This window comes from Teleopsis dalmanni, chromosome 1 (assembly GCF_002237135.1).
Source record: "Teleopsis dalmanni isolate 2A chromosome 1, ASM223713v2, whole genome shotgun sequence".
NCBI lineage: Eukaryota > Metazoa > Arthropoda > Insecta > Diptera > Diopsidae > Teleopsis > Teleopsis dalmanni.
In genome coordinates, this window is record NC_051846.1 from 67,320,640 (window position 1) to 67,339,123 (window position 18,484).

At 28.9% G+C, this 18,484-nt stretch overlaps 1 protein-coding gene across 1 annotated transcript; it reads left to right on the plus strand.

Annotated features, from left to right (window-relative positions):
* Positions 1–3,452: 3,452 nt before the first annotated feature.
* LOC119665536 (mucin-2-like) lies at positions 3,453–11,838 on the plus strand. Its single transcript, XM_038074765.1, has 2 exons — positions 3,453–3,491; positions 6,728–11,838. The coding sequence occupies exons 1-2, from the start codon at positions 3,485–3,487 to the stop codon at positions 11,755–11,757; spliced, it is 5,037 nt and encodes a 1,678-aa protein (XP_037930693.1). The 5' UTR covers positions 3,453–3,484; the 3' UTR covers positions 11,758–11,838.
* Positions 11,839–18,484: the final 6,646 nt, after the last annotated feature.

Here is an 18,484-nt window from a genome sequence, read left to right on the forward strand (position 1 = left end):
GTTGAAATATTCAAGAAATAAACTTTTTTTTAATTATATTTACATTAAACAATCATTCCATTGGTGACTTAAGAACCAATAATAAAATAAAGACCTTCACTGATCTATTCATGATTGATCAACTTTGAGTGCCTGACTAATATTCAAATCATGCGGTTCCTTAGTAATTATAAATTATTGTTTATAATTATAATTTGGCCTTTCATTTAAATAAGTATTTTTTATCTTCTTGATAAATTGAACACTTAATAAATTTTGCATAATTAAAAAATAAAGTAAAATGACAATGTGAAATAAATTTGATAAAAATTTCGAGATAAGCACTAAGTATAGTAAAAGTGCATATTTTTCGTTTTAAATTCCTTTATAAAAAATTTGAGTTCATAACAGTTGCAAAATTTCTTGCCCAATATAATTATGGTAATATTCATATAATTTTTGTCTAATATAGATTATGTAATAATATATTAAAGACATAGGAATTAGTCAGATTTAAGGTACTTGCCTAAAGTAAAAGACATAGATTTATTCATTTTAAGCCTGCTTTCCCTTCAAAGGAATTCATAATATAAGAAAAATTGTTTTAAGAAATGGCAGTAAAGTTGATCAATAAAATAGTTGGTGTATTTTTATCTCATCAAAAAACATTGTAACTCTTGGGGACGTGATTATAAAATAATGCTCCATTATCTATTAAATTTAGTTATGAAGACAATCGATTGCTTATTTGATTCGATTTAATCAAATCTAAAAATATAACGACTATCTACTAGTCAGTACTATGTTATTTATTTAATATGTATATTTTTCATTTAAACACTCCTATAATGTATAATTCATATTCTTAATAGAAAAAATAATCTAACAAATAGGGAATATTATATAAAAGAGAGGTCAAAAAATTGTTTCGTGTAGCATTTCGTTTATATATTCAATAGTTTTATAATACATCACTCTTACATGTAGACTACAATATATCACTGTGAGGAACATGTCAATATATATTTTAAAATAAAGTATACAAACAAATATGATCAATTTGAACTGTCTTTATTTTACAATTATTTAAATAAAACTATTTTTCAATTTTTAGAAGATAATTTTTAAAATGAAAATATAATTTTTTGTACAATTACAAAAAGTGAGTCCATATGTACTACTGACTTATTTTTTTACTTAAATGGCCATAGCAACTCATTATCGAGTTTCTCAACTTTTCCACTTTATCGTAGACATGGCGTACGTCTACGCCTTCTTCCTTCAACTACCGTTTCGAATACTGTTTCGTTGGATCATAATTTTATGTACAATTTAATCAAAATCAAAAATAAAATCATTTAAAATGGTTATTATGTTTTCCCAATCTTTTCCTATCATATATTACAAATTGTATGTTTTACCAGACAAGGCTTGAGACAATATTATTATTATAAATGCAAATTATTATGGTCGTTTGTACTTTTTCTAAATAATCGTGAAATAGTTTGACTTCTATATATTTTACATAATGGTGGCGCTTGTACCTATAAAGCAGACTTCCAACACACTAAAGATAATTGGCACATTTGTAGACAGTATAACAATTTTGTCTAGTAAATCTGAAAACTGCAGATATACTTCAAGAATATCATTCCTTGGATTAAAGGCTGGTGAATTAAATTAAATAAATCTAAACCCGGTCATGTGACATTTCTTAAAAGGTGATCTAGTTGCTCAACTGCTATGTTAAATAGTACAATTTTCCTATGTTGCAGAGAAAAAATCCTTATGAATTTTTCAAGATCGTAAAAGAGCCTGAAGAACTCGCTGTTTCAACAAACGTAAAGCTTTGGACATAAAATCACGAAATTATTTTTGGTCCTTAAATGAAATACTAATGCTTCAAAACGCTGATATTAGGTAAAATATAGACGCACTATTGCCACTAGTTCGAAAGTGATAGAAATATGCAATTGACTGCAGCTCAATTGGGTTCAATTTGGTTAAAGGACTTGGCAATCGTATTATGTATTATATATAATAATTTTTTCCGAAGGCTCTTCAAAGTATTATGGTACATCCGCACGAATGACATGCTAAGAGACCTTAGAATAGAAATATAGAAATACATAAGGGACAGAGTTCTGAAGCTATATGCGAAAACCGACAGGCTGCCCTACTTACCACTAATCTCAGAGTAATCACTAACCGCATGGGGCGGTACGCAGATCTTAGATCAATCATTGAATAATCACGAAGATGATCAGAAATACTCAAATTAGTCAGTGAGGTGGGCGGGACTCAGCAGAATCCCCCCAGCTATCATAGGGTAAAAGTTCTCAGATGTACTAACTCGGAAAAGGCTTAACATAATAATAATATAATAAATTTATTTATATTCAAATTAATAATTTTATACATTAATTAAAATAATTTTCTATGCCCAAATAATTTTTTAATCAATAAATTTGCTTAATCTATAAAAAAAAACTGTGTTTATGGCAATAAAAAGGTTCAAACATAAATATTTTTACTTAATTCTCGATTATAGCATATTTTCCACGATAAGAATATAACGATACCTACAACGTTATGACGTATACTCAGGGTCGATGCGGGTTTATCTTCTATAACAATTAATTGACTTTCAAATTAAATGTAAATTTCTAAAAAAAAGATTATATTATTAGTAGGAAAAATATTTTTAGTGTATTTATCTTTAAATAACTGACTCATGGCAAACATTTTTGTGTTGTTTATAAAAATTAGAATAACAAATTGGCACGTTTAGACACATATACATATATATTAATCTGTTTATGTATGTTTATGTATCGTATATACAATATGTATTTAATATATATTAAGCTAAGTTAATTAAAATTGATATCGATTATCTATTTTATTTTATTTATCTATTATATATTTTAAGTCAAATTTTTCTAAGAATGATTTGAATCTAAGGAAATATAATTAAGAATATTATAAAATTAGATTTATTTACTGATTTATTTTAACAATTTAATTTCGTGATGTTTTTATCAATTTTAAGAATTTGTTTATTTTAATAATAAAAATCAAAATTTTGTTTATATTCCAGAAATTTCAAAAAAAAGTACCCCTCCATATTGAATGCGCAAATGGCAACAAAATGTTTATTAATAATTTTATAATTACTAAATACTTATTGTATATGCAATGTTTATCAATAAATTTTAATTTACTAATCGCTGATTACCAAATTTTCATATCAATATTTTTTTCAATCAAATTTTTGGCACAATTTTAACGCCCATTTCATTAGGCCTTAAAATGTTAATAATTTTTATTAATGAAATTTAGTCAATCACGAATCAGCGAACGGCATTGATCGAAACAAAATAAAATACAATTATGTTTATATAAAAATATTTAAAATTAAAAATTTAAAATAAACGTAAAAATAAAATTAATCGGATAAAAAAATTTTATGAGTGGATAAAAAAGTTTGTAATAAAAAAGAAAAATGAAAGGTGTGATAAATGAATTTTCTATATATATTAAGTTATTCTCATATATATTTTTGATTTCAAAAATGAGTTGTAATTATAAATAAAAAAATTAATTTAAATTTAAACAACTAATTAGAAAAATAATAACAAAAAGGATACAAAATAATATATAAAGGGTACTCATCTACGCACATACATTTTTCAAAAGTATAAATTTAAACGTTTACGTTCAATGCTATATAAACGCAATAAAAATTAATAATATATGACATATATTAGAAAAATATATAAAAATTCTTTTTAATAATTATTTAATTTTATTACAAATAAATTATTATCACTTATTAAAATTATTTATTAAAATTATTAAAATTTTAATAAAATATTTTATTAATTATTATTATTAACTTATAATATACTTTATTTAAAAAATAATTGTTAAAATAATATAAAGTTATATCGTTGTGTCGTAGATATTAGTAACTAAATTTTTTTCAAAATTACTGAAAAAATAAATATTATTAGTTCAATATTGACTAGTCAAGAAGAGTTTGGTTCCATTCGGTTGTAGTGTTAATTTTAAAGGCTTAGCTGATTTTGATATTTTTTTTGTTTGACAGATGACATAATTATGTGATTATTGGTGATTATTGTATTGAGAGTCGTGTTTCCCCTATGACAAACATTATTTTAAAGTTTTGCTTCTATAACTGAAAGAATGTATCACATGTATGTGAAAAAAAATTTTTACAACAAAAGAATTCTATTACAATTAACTGTCTAATTAACTAAAAGGAATTGCTTCTAGTTTGTTCTAAAAATTTGAATAAGAAATATCTCACATATCGGTGAAAAAGCTTATGACCTCAAAAATAAGGCTTTATAAGACGGAAGAAGAAGTAGACTGATATATATATATATATATATATATTACGATATTGCCAAAGAAATGAAGTTCAAGTTTGTTACAATAAGAAGCGAACTTTGTTTTTATCATAAAGTAAATGACAAAATTTTAGTACATCAAATACCCATCTGCAAATCACTATCCAAGTGAAAGGAAATTGAACTATTTATGAACCTGGTGGTACTAGATAATAATACGTGCATCACATAAAATAAAAAATAGATAACTGCATAAAAGATAGTAATGTTCGGATTGACGTCAAAGAAACTAATGCTGTGTGTTCCAGGGGATTGCATATTATTTATTATAAATTATTTTTTACGGCCCAAACAAATGCTTAAAATCTATGCTTTTAGGAATTGATGTGAGTAAGAAAATGATTGAGAAGAGACCAAAATTGATTAAGAGTAAACGTGATGGATTAAATAATGATAATACGCATTTTTCGTCCTTATAGTCCTTACATTGTTCCGATTGATAATTTGTTTTGATCCCTAAAATACTGCCCTGCTGAAATAAAATTCAGCTTTAAAAGATAACGATACATTGTAATGGTATCATTTTTTTGAATAATACTGAAGGATAGTTGAAATTTGTAAATAAAATTAAGAAAGAGGTTTTTTCGAACAGTAGTGAAATACAACAACAAAATTTTTATTTTTTATATTATTTTAATTAATTGAATTTTTGGCTGACCATACAGCTGTTTCGAGTATTGCCAAATACCCATCATCAGTGGTCTTGGAAATAATTCTTGTATTTAATTATTCGTAAATAATTATTTTTTGAGATTGCAAGTACCATTAATCGAACTCGAGTTCTGCCAAATGTAAAGCTCAGAAGCAGCGCACCTTAACCAACTGATCCAAAGACGTACTTGACTTTTTTGTTCGCATATTTTTCTGGAGTTTTGTTATTATTACTATGAAAGTTTTTATTAACAATTTTACTTGCTGTGTTTATATTAGAGCGAAATCATAAACCAGCTGTAGAATAATTGAATTAATTAATTAATTATAATTTTATTTTCAATTGTTAAATTTCAATACTATTCTCTTCGTAGAGGCATTATTTGTTGCATGATTTGTTCTTTCTTATGTAAAGAACCTAATTTAGGAACGTAATGCTGAGAAAGTCATGCTTATGTTACTCCACTAGTCGCACGGGCGAGACCAAATTAAGAAATATATGAATTAAAAATGTTTGTTTTCAATTATGACAAGAACAGTTGCTCATCGCAATGTATAAAGCCCATCTTCGACAATGCGTTCTTTCGCTCAATGAAGAAATGAAAATTCAGCAAATGAATGCGGGCTTTTGGTTTTGAACGTATTGAATATGTACGTAGATTTGTTTTATTCAAAAACGATCTAGTTTCACGAACTCGCTTTTCAAATCGATCTATATATTGCATTGTAGGCATGTCGTGTAACTTCTTTTTCTAGGTGCCTTGTCCGATTCGAACGTTCACTAACATGATTGTAACTTTGACTTTATCTACAGCCTCTTGAAAATGTGATTTTGTAGTTTTACTGAAAAGTTGACGTAAACACTTCAACCATAATATCCTTCGTCTTCTAGGGCAACGTCTACCTTCAATTCTGCCTTTAATGATTAATTTTAGTAATTTCCGGATGCTTCAGAATATGACCGAAAAAATCCAACTTTCGTCGTTTTACTGTCCCTAGTGCTGCTGTCTCTTTGTTGACAACTTGAAGGACCACTGCATTTGTAATTCTTTCTGTCCAGCTTATTTTAAACATGCGTCGATAGCATCATATTTCAAAGGCCTCGATTTTATTCGTCGATGCAACGGACAACGTCCAGGACAAAATTTTCAGTTAAAACAGTTTTCAAAATTTGATAAAAGGGAATAAAAGAATAATTACACTTCAGATGAAACGGTATTTAAACAACTAATAATATATACAGATAATATATAGAACAGATGTTGACATATTAATGGTATTATAAATAAATAACCTAACTCGCACAATAGCAGCAATGGACGATTTATTCGAGGATCAAGGAAACACTTTCTGAGTTGATGACATTTTTCTATGTGTTGTAGTTATAATTATAAAATACTTTTAAAAAGATTTTAATATTTGCTTCTATGTACTCTAAATTCAAAATTTTTAATGTTTAATTATATTGGTTATGTTAACGTTAGTTGATCTTCCAGCTTTTTTAAAGAAACTAAATATTCTTTCCATTATGTTTCAATAAAAAAAAAAAAATAATTCAAAAGGGTGACGGTTTCGTTACTTTTGATAATAAATTTTTATTTTAGCCAGAATAAAACTTTGTCACATTATTCTTTAACGAAGTTTTTATATGTTTTTTGCAGATATATGGAAAGATTACTACTTGTTTCTAGCAGTGTTTACGCTAGTTACACTTTCAGTTAATAACGTCGCCGTTGACGCACTTATAACAGTATCTAACACCGTATGCTTGTCTGAACCTGATGGCGCTGTTCATCCAATACCAATTTCTTGTTCGTACTACATTTATTGCTTGAGTCAGTATCCGATAGTGCGTTCATGTTCAGTGGGCAAAGTATTTAGTGCAGTTAAACGAAGCTGTGTTCTAGATACCGAAAATGCATGTACCGTTTCGCCTCCAACATTTAATATACAAGAGACTACATTGCGTACATGTATTGATAATGAAGAAAGACCTCAAAATAAACAAGCATGTGCAAATCAGCCATTTGGTGAGCTCGTGCCATATCCTGGTAACTGCAGCAAATTCTTGGTCTGTAATTGTGAGTATCCCACTGTAAAAGATTGTCCTGGTGGCTTGTGGTTTAATAATGAAATTAAAAATTGCGATTATCCGCCAAATGTTGATTGCCAGTGGAGTGGTGGTGGTGACGTAACAGTTACAACGCCTGATTCTACATTACCAACTTATACACCAACTAGTGAACCATGTACTGCTCCTATTGGCATTAGCGACACTAGTTGTGAACAATATGAAGATGGTACACTATTTCGTTATCCGTATAATTGTAATGCCTATATCAACTGCACACAAAGTTGCCCAGTTCTGAATTATTGTCCCCCAGATAAGGTGTTTAATGCTTACCTTAGCATTTGTGATACACCGGACACAGCCAAATGTGAAGAATTGCCAATGCCAACTACTATTACAACGGAAGTAACGGAAACTACGACACCTGCAACAACCGAAATTATAACCCCGACTACACCATTTGTTTGCACACCTATTTACGGCGTCAATGACGATTTTTGTGATCATAATTCACACGACATTTATTATCGTTACGAGTACAACTGTACTGCTTACATACGTTGTGCAGATGAGTGTGCTGTTTTAGAGTACTGTAAGCCAGGTAAAATATTTAATGTTATGTTAGGTATTTGTGATACATCAGCGACGATGGAATGCAACGAGACACCATATCCAACAGCTCCAACTGTCACCACAACTACGAGCAGCACAACAATTGAGTTAACAACAGTTACCACAACTATACCACCTACTCTGCCCCCAGATTTGAATCCCAGCATGTGTGCTGGTACCGAAGATATTACTTCTCCCATCCTTTATCCATATGCAGGTAATTGTGCTCAGTTTATAGAGTGTTTAGCAGGTGAATTAGAATTACGTGAATGTCCAAATGGTTGGCTTTTCAATCCGGAATTACTGATTTGTGATGAACCACAGGATGTGATTTGTTATAAGGAAACAACTACTACAGTTTTGCCAACCACAACGACTCCAGTGTACGAGTTGTGTATTGATCAAATAAATGGCACAACATACCCATATACGTCTAATTGTCAATTTTATTATTACTGTTGGGGCAACGGTACTTCGGAAATACTTTCATGTCCCTTTAATAATTGGTATAATCCCTCTACAAAAGACTGTGGACCAGAAGTTTCTCCAACTGCGTGCTCTGAACCAACAACAACTACACCAATTATAACGACCACATCAAGTCCAGCAAAGCTCTGCGAAAAAGAATCAGAGGGCACCACATATCCACTTGAAAGTAACTGTGCTAAGTATATAATGTGCATGGGATCTGGCAGTTATCTAATTTTAGATTGCCCAAATAATAATTATTATAATCCCGATACGACATTTTGTGGTCCTGATGTATCACCCACGGCTTGTGAAGATTGGACTGAACCAACTACAATAAAACCTACTACAAGCTCTACAACGCAAACAACAACCTCCACAAATGTTTGCGAAGGTGCATCAAATTTGAGTACATTTCCGGTCTACGACAATTGTTCACAATTTGTTATTTGCAATCATGACCTACCAACCCTAATGGAATGTGCAACGGGTTCTTATTATGTTCCAGCAGCTGGTAATTGTGAAGTTGATGCATCACCAGATGCTTGCAAGGAATGGGTAATAAGCACAACACCCGCTATACCTACAACAACGCCTATTGTTACCCAGAGCGTTTGTGGAAATAATACAAATGGGGAACTAATACCTTATCCAGATAATTGCAAGAAATATATTATGTGCGTGTATCCTGCGCCAGTAGCTTTTGAATGCGAAAATAACTGGTACTTTAATGAGCAGCAAAAAAAATGTGATGTTGAAGGTAATACGAGTTGTGGACAGCCGACAACAACACCCAGTACGACAACTTCAACTATATCTAGTACAACTTCAAATCCTACTAATAACATTTGCGAAGGACAATCACCAAACACTACATTCCCCTATACTGAAGATTGCCGATTTTATATACGTTGCACTGGTAATAATATCTATATGTATGAGGTATGCAATGGGAATGAGTTTTACAATTCAATATTGGGTAACTGTGAAGTAAGTGCTGATGCTAATGCTTGTCGACAAGAAGTGACTACCACAACTCCACAACCAACTAAGCCACCACCACAGCAGGTGAAAGTTTGTGCCGATCAAACGCCTGGTACTTTGATACCCTATCCAGAAAATTGTACAAAATATATAGTATGTGAGTCTCCAATACCAGTTGCATATGCATGCGATGATAACTTGGAATTTAACGCAGTAATGCAAACTTGCACAGATGCTGAAGATGCGAATTGCAGTATTAAAACGACACCAATTGTGCCAACGACACCACCAGCAGATTCTTGTGATAATTTACCTGATTTCAGTACCTTACCTAATCGTAATGACTGTTCAGAGTTTATTTATTGCTTAAATGGACAACCATATCCAGCTAAGTGCATGCCAGGTACCTATTATAATATACAAACAGGTAATTGTGATAGTAAAACATCGTCAACGGCCTGCAAATCTGAGTCAACAACTTCTACAAAAGTAAGTAGTACAGTAACGACTCCTATTACCACTACAAGCACTTTTTCCACTACTACAGCGACAACAGTAACAAGCTCCACAATTACAACACCCACAAGCTCAGAAGCAACAACAACAACGGATTCGTCAACTGCTTCTCCAAATATCTGTGAAAATGAAGCTACTGGCACAACCTTCCCTTATCCAAACGACTGCAGCCAATATATAATATGCGTTAAAGGTCAAGTTATTTATGCTTTGTGTCAACCAGGTACATATTACAATAAAGAAACAGAAAATTGTGATTTTCAAACCTCCCCCACTGCCTGTAGGGAGGGATATGAAACGACTACAGCTATTGACACTACCATACCGACTACACCTCCTCCAACTACCACAGAGACAACGGCTGCAACAAGCACAACATTACTGACAACTACTACAGAATTAGCGACAACTACTGTAGCTACTCCATCGGTATGTGCTAATAAAACTACAGGCACAATATTACCTTATCCGGAAGACTGTAGTCAATATATTATATGTATTAATGAACAACCAGTATATGCGAAATGTCAGCCTGGCACATATTATAATAAAGAAACAGAAAATTGTGATCATCAAACTTCATCAACAGCATGTCGTGAAGATATTGCTACAACAACTACTCCCATAATCACAACTATTGACACTACCATACCGACTACGCCTACTCCAACTACCACAGAGACAACGACTACAGAATTAGTAACAACTACTGTAGCTACTCCATCGATATGTGCTAATAAAACTACAGGCACAATATTACCTTATCCGGAGGATTGTAGTCAATATATTATATGTATTAATGAACAACCAGTATATGCGAAATGTCAGCCTGGCACATATTATAATAAAGAAACAGAAAATTGTGATCATCAAACTTCATCAACAGCATGTCGTGAAGATATTGCTACAACAACTACTCCCATAATCACAACTATTGACACTACCATACCGACTACGCCTACTCCAACTACCACAGAGACAACGACTACAGAATTAGTAACAACTACTGTAGCTACTCCATCGATATGTGCTAATAAAACTACAGGCACAATATTACCTTATCCGGAGGATTGTAGTCAATATATTATATGTATTAATGAACAACCAGTGTATGCCAAATGTCAACCTGGCACATATTATAATAAGGAAACAGAAAATTGTGATCAGCAAACTTCATCAACAGCCTGTCGTGAAGATATTGCTACAACAACTACTCCCATAATCACAACTACAACAGAGAGCACAACTATTGAAACAACTACAACTGAGTCACCAATGGGTCCCTGTTACAACCAACCATTGGGTACACTTTTTCCATATCCAAATAATTGCAGTAAATATGTTGTATGTCAAGAACCAATACCAGTGGGATATGACTGCCCCGTTGGTTTGGAGTTTAATGCTGATTTAAAACAATGCATGCCACCTGATGAGGCTAACTGTAGTATAAAAATAACAACAACTACTATACCGGCAACAACAACTGATATACCGTCAACAACAACTAAAGTTCCTACAACAACAACTGCTGCTCCATCATCAACTGTAACCAAAACTACGCAAACTCTTACAACACCAACGGAAATACCAACCACAACACTCAATCCAAACACACAAAATGTTTGTTGCGGACTTCCTCTGGGTACACGCTTAGCCTATCCTAATGATTGTAAACGTTTTATAGTCTGTGATTACCCCATACCCTTTGCCGCTTATTGCCCAGCTAATACAATTTTTAATGAAACATTGTTACAATGTGTTTTTTCAGCAGACAATCAATGTCCAGACAGTGAAAATGAAGCAACGTCAATATTGCCAGCGATTACATCTTACACATGGCCACCATGGCCATCTGTAAAAGATGGAACATCGTGTGTAAATGCAGCTTCAGGTTCACAATTTGAATACCAAGGGGATTGTAATAAATACAATTTTTGTTTTGGTGGACAAAATGTCGTTCTGAGTTGTTCCGAAAATTGGTATTTTAATTCCCAAATGAAGTTATGTGTGCCGAGTGAAAGTTACAGCTGTCCTTGGTAACCTCAAAAATTTAACATCAAACCCAATTTTGTATGAAATGCAATTACATCAATAAAAATATTTTGTGAAGTTACTTTTATAATAAACTACTTTTATAACATGCTATACTACTTATATAATAATTATCAAATATTATAATAAAATGATATTATAATAATCAAATATTTATATTATTTTTTAACAATAATTTCAAAAATATATTTATATAAATAAAAAAAAGTAATCCAAATAAATATAGTTTAATTTTTTTTAGAATTAATTAAAAATAAATTATTATTAAGAAAATGGAAATTTAAAAAAAAAATGCAAAAGTAAATTGTATATATTAGAATAGAAGAATTGTTATGGACACCCATCAAATAAAAATAAAAAGTAATTATAAGTACAATATTAGAGGGATTTAAAAGTTATCTATTGTTTCCATTAAATTTATTAATATTAGATAATTATGTTATATTAATTAATATATTATTTTAAACAACTAAAATAAATACTGTACATGATGACTTAACGTTTAACATAAAAGCCATAGGGGTTTATATAACAATCTTTGATATAGGTTAACCTATTTTGATTGTGTATTCTATGTAGAAATAATTGCTTAGAGTTCCTTTTATATAATGGTTTTTTATTCTTATCAAACACTGATATTTTCAAATGTATAAGAAAAATCAGATTTAAAAAAAAATTTTAATTGATTATTTGTTTTTAAAATTTGGCATTTGTAAAATAAAAAAGGGAAATTTTTTCATAATTTAAACAGTGAATCTGCTTTTCTTATCAAAAAACAAAAAAAAAAATTTTAAAACTCATATAAAAAGTAACTAAGATAACTTAGGAATTCAAGCGATCAGTACTTTGTGTATAGATTTTTTCTTGGAATTAAAGTTCATGTTTGGCATTGATAATATATAAAATGAATTATTTATGCTGAGATATTTATTAAAGAAATGCAATATATTTCTTAGAATCATAAATCCACATATGTTTCTTTTTTATATGTTAAAAAATGCTATAGTAATGATAAAGTAATTTAAAAAATATACTTTTTTATGCATAAAGTGTATTCACGTCATTGATAAAAAGACATATTTTAATGATTAAATTGTCAATTAATTATTATCAAATTAGTTTACTTCTTTATATACCGAATTCAAATTTTAGATAAACGTTATTCAAATTTTAATACATTTTATTGACATGTAATAATAATATAGTCTTTTTTATATTCGATGTGTGTGAGATTGTAAATATTGCGTCAAAAAGATATTGAAGTTAAATTAGTCAATCAAATATAGAACTTAAGGTATTAGGGGCTATAGTTTTATCGAACTATATTTAAAAGTTATATAAATCCGTATTGTGTGAATAAATCATTTATTTTGATTTATTAATTTTATCAGTAGAATTGAACTTTAACCTAATTGGCTTTATGTATTTTACGGCTTAAGATAATCGTGTGTGACAGTCTAAAAATTTTGCATCAGAATATATAGGTACATATATTTATTATATGAGAATTAATTTGCAATAAATTTATATGTGGACTATGAGGAATTTCATATATATACTATATTACAAGTAACAAACATTTAAAATAATATTCTAAAACAGTTTTAATAGATAAAATATATAATATTAATATTCAAAGCACAGTAACTGAATTTCTTTTTATTAAAGCAATTCGGTAACCCTAGCATGATGCTTTAATCAACGTAACAAAAACAACATAAATCCCTTAAACAATTTTTTTTGAAGGGTTTTTATTATTGCAGCTTAACTTATAGCAATCTAGCTTGAAGTTATATATGAAATTAAGTGTAATTTTATATATTTTTAGGTAATATGTCTTTTTGTACTGATTCAGTATCACAGAAACCAAACAATAGATAATTGCCTTTTTATAACAATTTTGATTTCGTTTTAAATACACATATGACCTGTTATACTGTTGTAATCAAATCATTTTATTCAACTCCACCACCAAAGCATACATGCATAATTTGGCAAAATGAGGATCATTTCTCAAAAAAAAAGGGGGAGAAAAACAAAAAAATGATTGACCACAGTAGCATAGAATGAATGAAAGTGCGTGCGCAAAAATTTATCGTAGTTGGTGCGAACGAAGTGCATAAAAGAAGTGCATAATCTAAAATATTTAGAAAAATCTTATAAAGTTTACGAATATATATTAATATTTAGTTATTTAACTAGTTTTTGCATTATATCAAAATTAAAAAAATGAGTTTATATATGAAAAAAAAATTTTAAAAAATGAAATTAAAAATTCTGCTATGCTAAACATATTTGGAAGCAGCGCAGCAGCAGAAGCTTTGTACATAATTTATGTTCCACGCTACGATACGAGGTGAGTTGACACTTAAACGTCAAATTTTAACTTATTTTTGCTAACAAATAAATTTGTTAAATTTTAACTTCTTCAAACTTTCAATTTAGTATATTTTGAAACATATATTTTAGTTTTTTAATATTTCAGTTTTGATTATATTAACTTATAATTTGCTCAGTTAATAAACAATATATATATGTAAGTAAAAGTTATTTTTAATCGTAAATGTGTTTCGCCTGAATACATTTTAGTTCTTAAATTGTTATCAAATTAGCCAATAACCAAATATTTCTCCTATGATTGTACTTTTAGAAAAAATTCTCTAAGATATAAATATTTTTAAGATTAAAAAAGGTCTGTATAACCTTTTCTTTTTTTAGTTTTTTGAAATATTGATAAATGTGTTTTACTTTTCTTTGGTTTATTCTGTTATCTTTCATCACTTGAATTATGCCCTATAAGCTTTTGTATTATTTTGCTCTACTTAAAATGTTTGCATGCGTTACACTGTGTTTACACGGGCTAGAATTTAACCAGTTTTTTGCAATCTTTTCCAAATGTCAAAAAAGTTGTAAACCGAATTTCTGTCGTAACTTCAGTAAATGACGTTTAGGATCTTATGTATACATTTACATGTGAATTACTATATTAATGTGATATTTTTTTTAATTATATCATAAATGCTCTAAATATAAAACTGTTAATCATTCAGAGAATAATATTAATAAAATAAATATAATACAATTAGCCTTCTCATAATCATTTTTGTGATAATAATAAAGATTTTATTTTTATTAATCTTAATATCAAATTTAAATTTAATTTCAACATATAAATTGTGTGCAAGTTCGCATAATACATTACTTAAACCCTGTTCTTTACTATATAAATTCAAAGTCGAGTGTAACTTGGTAACTTGGATAAAATAAAATATTTAACTTAAAAATTTTTTCTTACCTTAAACTTACAAACTTAACACTAAGCATTGATTCCAGCTTTCAGTTTAATTTTCAAGTTAACAGTTGCTTCCAAATAAATTTCCATTCTCATTTACTTTATGTATTTCCTTTTAAAAAGAACTTACGTTTTTATAAAATATATGCATTTAGTTCTATGGAATTGGTCTACTATTTAATACCCTAATATACCCTAGTCATGATTAAACTATGTCACTCCAATATGTAATATTTATATTACAATATGTGTATTTAGATTTAAACAAAACATAGTTGATATGTTTATTTTGAGTTCTTTATAATTGTTAATTTTGTAAAATTAATGATATCTAATAGTTTTGATTACTTTGCTGTTATTTTTTCCAAATCTTAACAATATTTTGTAAAAACAGCGCTACTAAAAACATGAACGTTCTGTGGGTATTTGATTTGATTTTTCAATTAAAATGCCATTTCGCTGCTGTCCTTTTTAATTTATATTTAATTAGTTTCAGCTTGTGCCAGATTCACAAATTAAAATCTACTGCGGTAAAGTTGCAAAATAAAATAATGTATGAAGAAATTGGATAAAAAAGCGGTGTAACCATCAAGTATCCTAAATCGTTATGCATATTACTGCACTGATATACTGTAAACTCAACATTGAAATTTTTGTTAAGTTACGCACTTTCATAAATTACTTTACCCTGTATATCTATATCTATATTTATGGTAATGTGTCAATTCTAAGTGGAAATATTAATATTTGCATGGATGCTTACAAGTTTACACAAAACACGCTCCCAACATGCTCTCAATCCTATGCAAGTCATAGTGTTTACGACGAAGATGTCCATACCAGTCTTAAGTGGGGTGCAGACTATCATACTGGTGTGTCATACGAGTTGCGCTCTCTCTTGCTCAAATTTCTTCTAGCGACCGAATTTGAACAGGTATGACACACAAGAGTAGGCAAAATTTTTGAAGAGTGCTTTTGCGGGTAGTGCTGTGAAAATTTGTGTGTTTAAAATAAAATTTTAAAATTGAAAAAATTGATAGTTAACGTATAGGTTGTGCTTTGCTTATAATTGATTATAATTTTGTATATTTTATATATGCCGCGTTTTTTTTTTGCGATCTTTATATTCACAGCTTTGGACATCCCACAAACAGCGATTACTTTTATTAACATTCGATGAAAGCATCTAAAAATGCTTTATCTGCATCCATATTCATATTTTTTTTAGGTTTATTGGTCATTAAGCACAGTAGTTAAAATGAAAAGATCAGTAAAGGACCGTAGTTAATTTCATTCACTACCTGTAAAGTTTCTTAAGAAATTTTTCATAAATAGATCATACAAATAATGTATATGTATATATACATATGTAAGAATGTATATATCTTCATTGTTTTTGAAGAAATTTGATCATTTCCATATTTTTGTTAGTTAAAGGTTATTAACATTTAAAATTCTTTTATTTTAATAACAAGTTTTAACAAAGAAAAGATATTTAGAATACAAAGTATTATATCTTAAATTTAGGTTATTAATTAATTGTTATTACGACCAATTTTCAATATGTTTTTTTATTACTGGGCTTAGATCATAAATTTAACGATATATATATATAGATGTTTTTTTAAAAAAAATTTTACTTATAACCATCGTTTATAAATTAAAATAAAAGAAAATAAAATATTTAATAAATTAAATAAAATATTTAATTGTATTTTAATTTTTTATAAGAATCTTATGTAAAAATTTATATTTTTTTTAACTAAGATACAATTAAATATTTAACACAAATTTATAAGTGTAATTTTAATAATAATAAATATTATAATAATAAATATACATTAATAATAAAATAATAAAAAACATATTAAATTTATATTATAATTCTACATATTCCACCTGCTTACAATAAATTTGCAAGACTATCATACACAACGCGTATGCGAGAGCTGTTCACCAAAATTTTGGTGAGCACGCCAACACGTTGGTAAAGGTGGCAGACTATCATACCTGTGTGTCATACGACGTTTTTCTCTCTCGTATGACATACCAGTATGATAGTCTGCACCCCACTTTAGCAGATTTGAATTTATGTTGTTCAGATCGAGATCAAAGTTAGATTTGCCAATTAAAAACGATATTAAAATATTGGAAATACTTTTAAACATGAATACCATCATTTCGGTTTATATCTTGTAAATCATGTGTTACTAAAATAGTTATGCTATGTTAAATACAAAGGAAGTCGTATAATCCATTGGTACAGTTGAGGACATAAACATTTACTTTGCTCCCACTATATGAGTGAATCACGTTTATGATCCAAGTATTTGTTCCTAAAATATTTGTCTAATCTTACATATGGTTTCTCAAATCATGAGTCGTCTAAGATTCAAATACTATTAGTATAGTATTTTGTAATTTAAATTAACTTCTGAAATATTGATCTTAAGTTTGGAACAAGTTTTTCAAAATTATTCTTTAATTTGCATATAAAAAATCGAACACCTAATATTGATCTTTGGGTGTTTTTTTTTCTAAAGAGTTGGATAATCATCTGTTTAAACATATTGCACGATGAATTTTATCAGATTCGATTGTAATTTTTAATTAACGGAATCGTTTTTAGCTGCAATTTCCAGAAACGGTTTAAGATATGGCAAAACTTTATCAGTTGGTTATTCTATATATTGTAGGTCGAATTCTAAGTTGGAAGGTAGGTGTTTTTGTAATTAACTTCTCTCATTCTAATCTCGAAACTTATGTTAAAAACCACACAATTGCTTTAGCATATATATGAAATTTTTAAATTTCAAACAAAGGTTTCTGTACAATGAAATTGAGTGTTTGCACAAAATATCTGAAATTGTGTAAATTATTTGAAATTATCTTTTAAGTGACTTTAAAATCGATGGAAAGTTGTTTTTTTGAATGCCAAGTATTTACATAAATGTTGCACTAAGAGACTATATAAACCATGCAATCTACAAGTTAACGATACAATTGTCTGGTTTAGATAAACCTAGTTCACTAGGTATTTAGTCTATCTGCTCACATCTCTCTTGCTTGATTACTGAAATGAAGTTTTCACATTGCTATGGAAATCTACACCATTCATTCCTAAGAAGTGGTTTTAGTGGGTTCAAGTCTCATACGGTGGCTTTCGATACTTTCCACCTACCGGAGAAAAAAAAATTAACAATACAATTGCTAACTGTTATTGAAATGTCATATAACAAGAAAAAGTAATGTGTTTTTGAATTATTTTACAATTCAAACTATAAACTAGGGTTTACCAAATTCTGAAGAGGTTTCCTTATCAAAAATGAATAAGACTTCAGAAAGTATTGAGGCAACTTGCATTTAAACATTTTTCATTTATATTTCTACGTTATTTTTGTATGAGAATATAAATGAAAGTGA